The 12,829-nt window shown below is 37.9% G+C and overlaps 1 protein-coding gene across 1 annotated transcript; it reads right to left on the bottom strand.

Annotated features, from left to right (window-relative positions):
- Positions 1–7,733: 7,733 nt before the first annotated feature.
- Positions 7,734–9,476, bottom strand: LOC108045930 (UDP-glycosyltransferase UGT5). The gene is made up of 2 exons (XM_017125420.2): positions 8,809–9,476; positions 7,734–8,755 (listed from the first exon to the last, which is right to left on the bottom strand). The coding sequence occupies exons 1-2, from the start codon at positions 9,474–9,476 to the stop codon at positions 7,846–7,848; spliced, it is 1,578 nt and encodes a 525-aa protein (XP_016980909.2). The 3' UTR covers positions 7,734–7,845.
- Between the last annotated feature and the right edge of the window lie 3,353 nt (positions 9,477–12,829).

Below are 12,829 nucleotides of genomic sequence, written 5' to 3'. Positions count from 1 at the left end.
CAATCAGTCAGCGGGAAAGGCGGAGGCAGTGGCAGATGGCGACAAATGAGCAACAAACCACGTCAAGACGGAGCGACATTGTTGGCACAACAATTTCAGTGTGTCAGTAAGGATTTGAGAACAATGCAGGCTGACTTGGCCGGAATGTGTCACTTCCACTTCCTGGCCGCTTCGAGACCGTGGAACCTGGGTGCGAACATACTTTGTACTTGCGGATGCGAAGGCTTGCGGAAGTTTTCGCATGCAATCTGCAGCAACTTGGCTCAAAAGTCCCCACCTCCCAGCTCCCCTACTTGTTGGCCAAATTTATTGCAGCTGCTTAAGTAAACGGTTAGATGTTGTGGCACCTCGGCCCTGCGGCTTCACTCCAGCTTTAATGACAATCATTAGAGGAGCTGCTCTTCGCCTGGCTTGTCTTTCACATTTTCCACCTATTAAATTATTAATAATTAACAATTACTGCCTGGTGGGCAATTTATCAAGGCCTACACGCAGAAAAAGAGGATGCTGGCGGTTTGGCCAGGGGAAACTCCATAAAATTAAAGCCATAAAATCATAATTTAATTGCAAATTTATTCATGAGTATGAGTATCTAGTTTTGTTCCCTTTTTTAGTACAAGGGAGCCTGTTTAATCGAAGCAGGCTGGATGTAATAAAAACTATAATCTATTCTTATTAAATGAAGATTTTATGTTTTATATTTTTATGATTAACGACGTTTAAAATGAAAGTTCCAGATAATGTAAGGTATATAATTTTCTCAGCATGTATTGAGCTGATGCCTGCCACAAGCCCATCAAACCATCCTGCAGCTTCAATCGGCCACCAAAATAATAGGCTTGATTGCCCCGACAGGTAGGGAAAATAAAACTGGCTCTTCACTAGAATTAACTCTCTTAGCCGGAGACTGCTAAAGTCTTAATGGGCCCACAGTCGCCCCACATAATCCACCTGGTTCGCGCACAGTTAACCCATTTTCAACGCTAACCCATGGATGTCAGCATCCGAGTTCCATCTGCTGGCAACTCTGGCCTGAAATTGAAATTATAATGCAAACCGCAATCTCTGCAGTGGATATGTAGCAGTTGTGTTTTATGGCTTGTCTCATTTGGTTAACCATAGTTGTTAGTAGTTGAACACATATTATTACATATAAATATAATCACGGATATTTGATATTAATTGTGGCTTCTGTTAGTACAGTTTGTATTTGATTTTGTCTGTGGCCTTACTTTTGTTTCACTTTTTTGGAGAAAATACCTTTCCATAAAGCTCAGTTAAATATTATTAATGGCTTAAAATTATGGTTTGCAGCACCTTCGATTTTTTTAAGCATCCGTCATAAGCTATAATAAAAATATTACTGTAAGGCGGATACAGTAAGTTACTGCTAGATCATTTATCATGCTTAATTACTCGGTTGAATTCCATTCTTTTATCTGGTATACTAGTAATTATTTCCCATTATGATAATATACTCCCTTTTCCCTTTTTTGTTAGCAGAGTTCTTCGAGTTCAATTCAAACCGAAGCACGAAATATTTAATCTTGAAATTATTATTTAGTATTAGATTACTTTTAACTGTTCCGGTATTTAAATTATAGCTTCTAACTGACTTTTCTTTGCTAAGGTAATTAAATTACAGATTCGGTTAACTGCACTCAGACAAATTTACATATATTTATAATATATTAAATAATTTTATAATATGTAATAATATTACAAAAAATATTAAAACGAAAATGAATATTTTTAATTAAAAGGAAAATTGTTGTTGTGTATAAATTTAACATGATTATAGTTTTTACTTACCAACTATTTATCTAGAGCTGCTTGTTCGACAGGCTCCTGATTATCAGCAATAAGTCTCTAGGCCGTCATTACTCTTTATGGGTTGTGATTTGTGGCCGAGATTGAATTTGAATATCGAAATCATTCAGTAATGTGCTACAGGCTCTCAAATGTTCATGTCTTAAATGCAAAGACATTAGCCAACAGCAGCCTAGAAACACTTTTCCGCGGCTAAGCACACTATATGACCCACATTGGCCACCGTCGACAGCTCATCATCTCCGGTAATCGTGAGTAGCGGCAGAAAATCAGGCGAAGACAGAACGACCCATCATTGATACTCGTACTCTCGTTTGCATCGGCACACGTATACGCAGCGTTGGCTGGCATCGATAGCTCAATCCGATCGGTGCCAATGCAATGCGATGCTTCTAACCCAATTCACGGCCCCGCTAAGTTTTTCCAATATCTGAGGAAGCCAGTCGATGGCTGCTAAAGTATATGCATACACAGAAAAAAATTATCATATCAACCCTAAAATATTAACACAATACATCAATTATTATTTATTTAGTTTTAAAATATTCTTAAAGTAAACAAGTCAACCTTACAATATTATAACAATACAAACTTTTTTTTTTGTTTTTAAATATTCTTTCAGTTTTTTCAATTCAATTCAGGTTTTACATATATGTACAATGTAATACAATTTAAAAATACGCTTTAAAAACAAGTTCGATTCAAACTATTCCAAATGTGTGTTTAAATCAATTTGATCACACGTTTTTATTTTGTCGTACAAGTCTCTCCAATAAAAACGAATTTCTGCGGTTCCTAGATTTTAATTGCGCTGGCAATTGAAAGTCAAGAGATTTCTTTATATATTTTTCTGTGTACCCATTAGTGATAATATTTATGGGGCAAAACTATTAAAAAAGGTTTACCTGCCCACCAAGCTCTGACATTTGTCAGCAACCATTTGAAGTTGCTTTTTGGCCCAAAGTCAAACCACCAATGTGGTGCGCTGGCTGAGCTCTAGTAGTCCATGTTCCACGTTCCATCTCCGGCTCCATCGCAGGTGACCCTAATTACATCCAAAGCGAGCGTGCCAGCTTCGGGACACATCGGGTATGTGTATTATTGACTGGTGTTATTAATGCCCAACTGACACCAACTTTCCGCACGCCAAAATCGAACAAATGAACACTGCCTAGGAAAGTGGAGTTTAGAAAATGAAAACAACAGAAAACAATTTGTGTTTTATTTGAATATCTGTAATGTGAGTTCCTGCTAAATTATTAATCTTTAACACAATATAATATAAATAACAAGATACATTTTCTTGATATTAAAAATTATGATTTAATTTTTGTTAAAAATATTTGGGAAAGCGCTTTTTTTTTGGATACAAATAATGTTGGTAAAATCCAATTAAAGTTATAAAGCTTAACGAAATGAACCCAAATGATTTCACAGACCGTTCGATTTGAATTAATTTTGTGAGCACAGTGCTGGTAATAAGTCAGCACCCAGGCATCTATATCCATGGCTTTCGAGCCGCTAGATGAGTGATCGCGATGCAATTTGCAGCGCCTTTAATTGCACCTGTCTGCGCTCGCACGTCGAAAATTAAAAGCAAACAATGGAAACGTTGGAGGTGGTCATATCGCGGGTTTACTACGTATAATAACGGAATCTGTGCGTTGCGGGATGTGAAAAGCAAATGCGAAAAGTGCAACGGCAAATTGCAGTGCGCTAAGTAATCCCCCTTCTACAAACTTTTTCCACCACTCTATCGACAGCACTTTCATTTTCACGCTCACCCAACTCACTCGCTCACAATGGAGCTTATTAATCATATAATTATGTCGGGCTCTGCAGGGGCCTGATTAATGCGAGGTGTAGAATTAAGTTAGTAAAACGTTGGCATTGTCTGCTGTCTGTTGACGACTCTGTTCCGTTTCCCCGGCCCTCACATCATTTCTTTTTATGGATCTTAGGAGGTTTAGGGCTCTCTGGGTTCATGGCTCTTGAAAATCGGACGATTCGGCTTAAAGATTTGTTAGTGAAATGAGCATTCTTTATGGAGCATTGAGAGTGGGAGAGCTGGAATTGCCCTTCGGGAATGTGAAGTGAAAATTCTGGGAAAAGCATTGCTTGGGAAAAATTCAAATTAGTCTGCTTAAACATTGGTTATAAATAGTGAGATTCTCAAGTGCGAGTTGGTGGTAAAATAGATTTCTTGTTAGACGAGGCTACACCAAATGACCTCTGCTAAAAGGTCAGCTCTTACAAGATTTATTTGGGAACTTTGAGAACCCGTTTAAAAAGATTTTAACGGATGAGATAATACGGTTGAATTTACCAAAGGCAATGAAAAGAATAACGACATGTTCTTATATAATTTATTTCAACTATCTATTTTAAACTATTTTTAAAATTTAAGAATTACTAAAATTCAGTCATTTAGATAATTTGATAATGAATACCTTTGCAAAATGTCAGCAATTAAATGATTAAAAATACATCTAACAAATATTCAAGAACTATGAATAAATTATGTATATTATTTTGGATAGAAACTCCAAAAAGGCAATATACAGTTTTTTAATCATTAAATAAAAGTGTTGCAATAATTATTTTATTGAAATTTAGTCACAAAATTATGACATTTGCCTAAATCTAGACACTTAAACTTTTAAAGAGAAATTCTTTTAAGCTATTCACACAATCTCTTTTTATTAGAAACTCACTTAAGATTTTGTATTCCCTTGCCCATCAGATTTAACTGATTCGAAATCATCTTTCTCGGATCTACTGAAACTCAGGCAATGTTAATTGTGCAGCTTTCGGCGATTATCTTTGAATGGCTCTCACAAAGACGCATTAGGCTATATGTAAAGCCCGCTTTATAGAAACCCGATGAGTGAGGAAAGCAACAAAGCGGCCCAAATGAGTTTCATCGGGCCACAGATTTAATGGCCCAAACCCATTTAAGGTGGCTTACTACACTTTCGCCCTGCGCCCAATTCCGTTTATTTTTCTGAGCTTTTTTCGCAATTATTTCGAGAAAGAGTTGGAAATTGCAAGCAAATAAAAATTAGTAAGACCTGGCAAAATAAATAAATCAGGGAGAGAAGTACGAAGTAGAAGCCTAAGTGGGCAGAGCAATTGTGTGGGAATCTGGAGCAGATTCAATGGGAAAATGACTTAATGCGAAGTGGAGGGTGGCAGGGAGCATGGAGCATGGAGCATGGCCACGAAATGGCACAGAGATCTCCCACAATTTGCACGACTCTCGGGTTTGGACTCCAGAGACCCTGGATTCGCGGAAACTCCATAACCAAGTGTCAGCAATAATATGCCGAAACTAACGAATGTCGCATAAAAATCGGAATTAACTTAAGTACTCTCTCAGAATATCACTTCTTATTCGTTACTCCATGTTTTTTAGTCACTATCCACCTCCACAACACTGAAAAAAAGATTTGAAACGTTGGAATTTAACCTCTATATAAAACATAATATCAACTAAGTTTAAAAAAATATAGTCCATTATAATTAGGGCTTAAATTTAAAAATTAAGCTTTAATTCTTTTTCAAGAAAGCAATATAACTTTACATGTATATAAACAAGATACAATAATAAAAGTTAATTTAATGTATGTATTGCACTAAATGATAGAAAATACTTTTTAATTATTTAAAATGTTAATGATTTAGTGTGATTTTGAAGCCCTGACTTAACTATTATGAAAATACATAAATTCAAAATGTTGCTTTAAGAAAAAATGTATATTTTATGAAAAATTTAATATGAATGTTCAATCAATTTACAACGGAATTAATATTTAATTTTATTATGTTCCTTCAGTGTAGAATTTCTTCTAACTCTGTTCTTTTTCCATCTTTTTTTTTGGCAACGGTAAATTGAAATACGCAGTTGATTAGCAGGGGGCGGGCCCAGGGGGGCGTGGCTAGTCAGTTTCTTCTGGCCATGACCGTCGCCGTTGTCACTCAGAATGGCCCAAAACGCACGCTGGAATTGGCCGGGCCAGCTAATTTCAAAGGTAAGCGCGTCAAGAACAGTTATGAGCTCCGAGCCGAAATGGAATGGCCATTCTGGGGAATGGGGAATGGGTATTGGAATTGGGAATGGGAATGGGAATGGGTTGGCCATGACCAGGAATGGGCCAAGATGGGTTGCGGTGGGCTGGGATGAACCGCCTTGGGATGCCAGCCACTCGCAAAAACAAGACGAGCCCAAGAGAGAGACTTTTAAATGTGCTTAAAAATGCGCGATGGCCAAAAGCGGTGCGATGCGAAGGAATAGAAACTGGTATTTAAACTGATGTTCTGAAGAGTTTTATCAAAGCGGTGTTATTTCCACATTCCACCCTAGGGAACTTTAAATAAAGTAAAAAATCATAAATGGGTAAGATTCATTAAAGTGCTTGAAAAAACATGTTTACTAACATTTAAAAAAAAATTCCACATCAAAGCAGTTTTTTAAAGAAACAATTAATTAAAATTAAACTTACGTATAGATTTAAAGCAATTTCTTCTTCCTGGGAAAGTCTGTGAAAAAAATAGAAAAATATATTTTGTACATACAAACATACAACAAAATGTTTACAGGTTTCCAAAGTATAAGTACCTTTTACTAAATACATTTTGTTGATTAGTATAAATGTAAATAATGATTTAATTATTTATTAGTATATGAAAATGGTTTCCTCTCATTGGCCTAATATACCCTGCTTGATCAAGGCTTAAAGGGTATTTAAAGATGACTACAAAAAAGAGACGAGGTTACGCGTGCGACGCATTGCGACACCGAGAACGCTATTTCGGATTGGATTGGGAATGGGCTGGTTACGGTTACAATAGTTGCTGTTGCAGATGTTGCTGCTGTTGCTGTTGCTGCTGTACTTGTACTTCGAGTTGCTGCGGCAACCGTTGCGCTTCAACTGCGGCCATGCATCAAGTTTGCTGCGAATTCTGCACGCCGCGGCGTCAGATACAAATACTAAACTTGATAGAGACATAACTTGCATGCAGCGATGCAGGAAATCAGCGGAAGGCCAACAACAGCAATGGCCACAGCAGGTGCATATATCAAAGTGCACAACAAGATATTTAGAATAATTGTAAGCCTCGAGTTCTGAAATTAAAAATACTTTGAATGTTTTCATACCATGTTTAATATTTATTAAAGAACTGCTTAATCACTTTAATGGAAGTTATCATAGTGTTTCAAAAATGATTCTTAAAATTTTAAATTTTCTAGTTAAAAATAAAGTGTTGGACCTATACTAATATGTTATAAATTGTTCCACGTTCCATTCAACTGAAAACAGATCCCAAATGTGTTTAAATGTCTTTATGATAAACTTAAGCATACAGAATTATTTTTAATTTTTCCATTTTCCCTGTTTTTTTCTCGCAGTGCAATACTATAACCAGGCTTGTGTCTGCAGTCTGTGGTTATAGCCTGGCCTTTGGAAATGGGCCTGGCACTTCCACTTGTTATTCTACTTCGGTTCTCCTTTGCGGTGCGTGAGGGGAATCTCGGCGAGAAATGGAAAAGAAAATTAACCAAACATCAGGTTTTTATTTACGCTAAATTATGTTCCAAGCATCTGTAGTTACACTTTATATAGTCACTGCATAATGGTTATAGTCATGCCAATTCACTGCGACTTTGTTGGCACTGCCTTTCTCGAATTAAAAGGGCATTTTGCCGGTGATGTCATCAAAGTATCTTTAAGTTAAAGACCTGTTTCGGAAGAGTAGTTTCTGCACAATCCCATAACCATTCCGGGTTTATTCGCTTGAACTCATTTGAACTTGTGGGAGAAGCGAGAAATCCCAGGATTGTAAAAATACTATTTTCCTTTTCGTCTTAGAATTTGGGCTTTTATTTCTGTCTTTAACTAGTTTTTATATACTCTATGAATAATTAGGAATCTTATGAAAACGCTTAGCTCTGTAATACTTTCCATTAGGCAAACCTGTTAGAGCTAATTCTACAACTGCAAGTCTGCCGAACTTTCAGTGTTTCTTGACCTTTGTTGCCTTGTTAAACTTTGAGATTAGCTTTGCGTAAATATATTGAATCACCGCCTTAAGAATCAATACAATACTAACTAATATAGCAGTGAACAAAGCGTATATATCCAAGTTATTGGCGGCAATGAAGTCCATGTGAACCAAGGGACTTTGTAGGTGAGGAGCTCCATTATGTCGGATAATGTAATCCGTCCAGAAGATGACCGACTCCCGGGCACTTGTGGGACGATCACGATAGAGGGAGGAGAACTTGGCCACCTTCTGGCTATACTGCGGATTCGATAGGATCTCCCGAATGGCCTGGTCGAAAGGAGCCTCCTCCAGAGTGAGCAGGCTAAGTGTGAGGCCAAAACCATTTCTCACCATGGCAAACGCGTTACTGGGTTGATCTCCAAACACTGGTAAAGACAGCATAGGTTTTCCATGATACTGAGCTTCGGTAATTCCTCCTTTTCCGGCGTGATTTATAAATAGCTTTATATTCGGGTGGGCCAAGATGTCGTCTTGAGGCAGCCAACGGGAATAGAGAATATTGTCCGACTTTCCAGGTGTATTCTCCAGATCCTCCCATTTCCAAATGACCTTCTGCTTTAGTTTTGAAAGGACGTTGAACATCTTTTGCACTGTATCGTGTTTTATGTGAGTACCCTGGACATTGGAGCCCAGACTCAGGAGAATGGCTCCATCGGTGGCATTGCTCAGGAACTCCTCCAGGTTTTTAGGCAGGCGATCTGGTTTGTCCTTGATCTGTATTCCTCCAATCTCGATGGCAGCTGGGACATTGGGTCTTATGGATCCCTCGCTTGCTCCATGGGAACAGAAGAACACCAAAGAAGTATTCTTAAGGATTTCCGAGTACTCCGGCATGCTGGGATCGTCGGTGAAGAGTTCCCTGAAAATAATTACATAGAAGACCTCTTTTTTTTTAAATGAAAGAAAACTTACTTGTAAAATTCGCGATTTAGCCTGTCGATTTGGCGCACAAAAATTCCATAGATGAGGCTGGTAATGTAGCTATCCAAACGCTGTCCAAAGGTCATGTTCTTATCCTTTTCCACTGGATCATGGGGATTACCTATTAGGGAGTTTAGCATCTGATTGGGTGGACCGGGTGCCAGAACGATTACAGGAGCATTCACCTTTCTAGCGAATCCTAACTGGTAATCATTCATAAAGTATCCCGAGATTACCAGATCGAAGTGGTTGCCTTTATTCAAGTAAAGATCCTTAACTCGTTTGTCCTTCAGGACATCTTTCATCTTTCTCAACATAGAGTCCATTTGATCAGCCATGTTAAGAATAGAAAGAAGCCGATGACCACTGGTATTCTTTTGTTTTGCTCCAATGCTCTCGCTTCTTTCTTTAATTTCCTCCTTGGTAAGAGGTATCTGGATCAGATTTATATTCCTATGGGTTATCGTTGGCTCCAGAACAGTGACCACTGTCACATTGTGTCCCTGCTCGGCCAAAACCTTGGCAGCTGACATTGAGATTATCAGGTGCGAGGGACTTAGGCTCGGAAAAAGTCCAAGAATATTTGCACTCTGTGTTCCATAGTTAAGAGAAGTAATGGCCAGGGTTAATACAAAAACGAGACTGAAATGTTTAACCATTTTAATGGATCACTGGTTTTCATTAGACTGTCAGTAATCACTGGTCAGCAGGTCTTTATATTGTTTAAGATTAGGTTTGTCCACTAACTACATGACACATCAATTAAAAAAGAGTACGTACTTTGTTGTGCTAGGTTGCGATAACCCGAGTGGCAATAAAAATATCTATAATATTTCCTGATACCTTTCAGCATACACGTATTGATAGCACTTGCATTATCGCTTTTATTATTTGGTTAATCTTCGCTTCTTAAAAAAAGTAGAATTCCCATACGTATCTTATCAACACAATGTTTGGGTCTTTTTTTACCCATAAAATGTAAGTCAATTATTAAAGCATCACAATTGCATTAATAATTTTATATTATAAGTATAAACAATAATAAACGAATAATTGTAGTTTTATTTTTAAATAAAATTATTAGAAGTAACAGCAAAGAGGTTAAATAAAAATGTAACTTTATAGTTAGATTTAATAACAATCTTCCCATTAACATTAAGAATGCCAAACTCATCAATCAAAAGCTGTCGACAAACTTTGGCCAAAATGGTATTTAACCCCGTAACCGCATAAATTCACCCATTTTGAGCTGAAAACAATTCCCCAATTTGACACCGATTTCTAGTCCCTCCGCTGGCCCCGGAAAACCACACATAATTCATAATAATAATCATTAAAAAGTGCGACTGTCATTAGCCCAGAATCTGGGTTCGGAAACAAAACAGAAACCCCGAACACAGAGTCCGCTGCTGATGATGGCTAAAAACAATGAGCCGCTTGTCGGCTGTTCCATTTTTGTGGTTCTGCCAGATCACGATTGCCCAAAAGATAACCCAGATGCTGATGTCGGTTGGCTGTTTTGGGCCCAAACGGAGAGGGAAGACATTTGGGTGCAATTTGCCGGCAGAATGCAGATCTGGGGATCTGACACGAATCTCGAGTTCAGATCGCAAATAATTAGATGTAAACCGGAGGAGGTGGCCCAGTAATTACCCCTAGAAAACGCTCCCCAGCTGCGTTTCAACATTAATAACTGCGGGGCTAGAAAGAAAAATGATCTCGATATTTGGCCAGAGCCAGAAATGGAAACTTTCTCGAGGCAGTTTTACTTTCGTCTTCGTCAGCTCAGCTGCTCGCATTCTAATCCAAAACAGCGGCGGCTCATTAACTGGTTCGGCTGGCTTCTTGGCCAAGATCGTTGGCCTCATTATGCACGGGTCCACGACTCCCCGGCGGTTCTCCAATGGTTCCCCAATGGCTCTCCAATGGTGAATGCATCGCGTTATGCTCGGCCGCCATCTGGAGATCTGCGGATCTGGGGGTCTAACGAGTGCGTTCGAAAAAGGGAAACGGAAGCCCAATCCCGCCACAGATTTATGTGTGCCACATGCTAATCAACGTCAAAACGCCAGGGCCCACTGTGGGTGAAATTTGAAATTTGAGCAGCCGCCGGCGGTTGCGGTGGTGCAGTGGTGGAGGCCCATTGAAATGGGTGAAGGTGAAGGCAAAGGCTTGGACTTGCTTGCTGATTCTTTCAGCTTTAAGCAGCACTTAACAAAATTTATGAAAGATTTTTCTTTGATAAAACTTAAAAAAAAAATGTACAACAGGTAAAAGCGGAAAAACTCGTAACAAAATCGTATCAAAATTGAATGCGTAGAAAGAACAATTTTTCCAAAAAAAAACAAACAAAACCCAAGCACTTACCAAATAATTTGTCTTTCTGAAAGTTGTGTAGTTTGATAGTTTGGTTAAAAACCAACAAGAAAGTATTTGTATAGCATGTATGTACATATGTTTTTATGACAAGAAATCAAGTCAAATCCGCAGTAATTTTTTATTTTTATATATTTTATTTTATGTTTATCAAAACATTGACATAAAATAATTAAAAAAAGGCTTTTTTTAACTCTTAAAAAAAAAACCAATTATCTTTAAATGAGAAAATTATAGTTTAAAGCACTTCGTTGGGAAAAAATGTCTATGTCAAATATAGTATATCATGTTTCTCATGTTTTAATATTTGTATAAATATCTTTAGAAAGAACCAACATTCCTGAGACTTTTTTTAAATATTTTTTTAAGTGCAGTCTAGCTTGCAGATGAGAAAGTTTATTTATTTAGTATTTTGTTGTTTTCTATTTTTTTCTCCGGCTTTTGCGCGCGCGATCTTAACGCTCACTTGGTTTTTGTGTTCTAATAATGCAAACAAAAGGCCAGACAAACCTTTTGTATCTGATGGCGATGATGATGAAAATCCCAACCTAATGGCTTTTCTATGCAAAATATAGGCAGCCTCAAGTCCAGGCACTTCAATCAGAAAGTTAAAAGAACGCCTTTCGCCGGTTTCTCACCGTGGGCACGTCCCATCCGACTGGGGTTTGGGTTTTGGTTTTTGGATTCGGATTCGGAACTCCACATGGTCTTCGACCGAGAGTCTCCTCTCCATATTGGGCAACCGGCAAGAATAACAAGACGAGCCCCCGACTGCAGTTTTATGTCTTTTGTCGGTTCGCCTGTTTCATGTTTTTTCTGCCGGCTTCCGTTTCGAGGCGGGGAACCCCCTAAAGTCCAAGTGGAGAACATCGAGAACCTGGAGAACCTCGAACGTGCGGAGTTTACAACACTTTGTGTGCCACTTTCATGCAAATCGCCGTCTGACGAGCCAACGTCTCAACATAATTTCGTAATTCTGTTTTATGACCAGAAGCGGAGACACATTCAACATTCGTACTCTTGATGGAATCGTTAAGAACCTATTTCCGAAATTATCGTCTGATGATGATGACAGTTGGAACCTAAATTTTGGCAAGCTTCTGGGTCGGAAGTTTAAACTTGGCGGAGGTGGGCTTCTATTTTGGGAATTGACCTATTGGTTGACTTTCATTCCCAAGGAAACTGAAGCTTGGGAACTACTTTTAAACGGAAATCAATTTAGGCTATGCATATTTTTTAACTCACTTAGCAGCCATAAAATGTTTACTACATTTTTATTAATAATAAAGCGATGTGTGGCGCTGTTTCATGAGACCTAGTTTAGATTATCAGCCAGATAAAAGTTAATTTTACTCTCAGTTCTTAGATTATTTAAACATTTGGTATAAAATGAATGTATCAAAATATTTTGAAGTCATTAAAAAAAATGTTTACTAATATTAAAATATGTAACAAAGCACCATCATCATAAAATTAAGGTCTTTAAAAATTGTGAAGGAACGTCTTTAAATTCCATACCAATACTGGTAAAATATAGCAAAGTATTTGTTAAAGTCATAATGATTATTAATTTAAGATATAAGATATTGTATATTTGTACCTCTGAAACCGTGCCAAATGAAAACAACCAATTGTA

The sequence above is a fragment of the Drosophila rhopaloa genome, unplaced genomic scaffold (genome assembly GCF_018152115.1).
Source record: "Drosophila rhopaloa isolate 14029-0021.01 unplaced genomic scaffold, ASM1815211v1 contig_2, whole genome shotgun sequence".
In the NCBI taxonomy this organism is placed as follows: domain Eukaryota; kingdom Metazoa; phylum Arthropoda; class Insecta; order Diptera; family Drosophilidae; genus Drosophila; species Drosophila rhopaloa.
The sequence above is the reverse complement of the archived record's forward strand: the minus strand, read 5'-3'. Positions and strand labels throughout refer to the sequence as shown.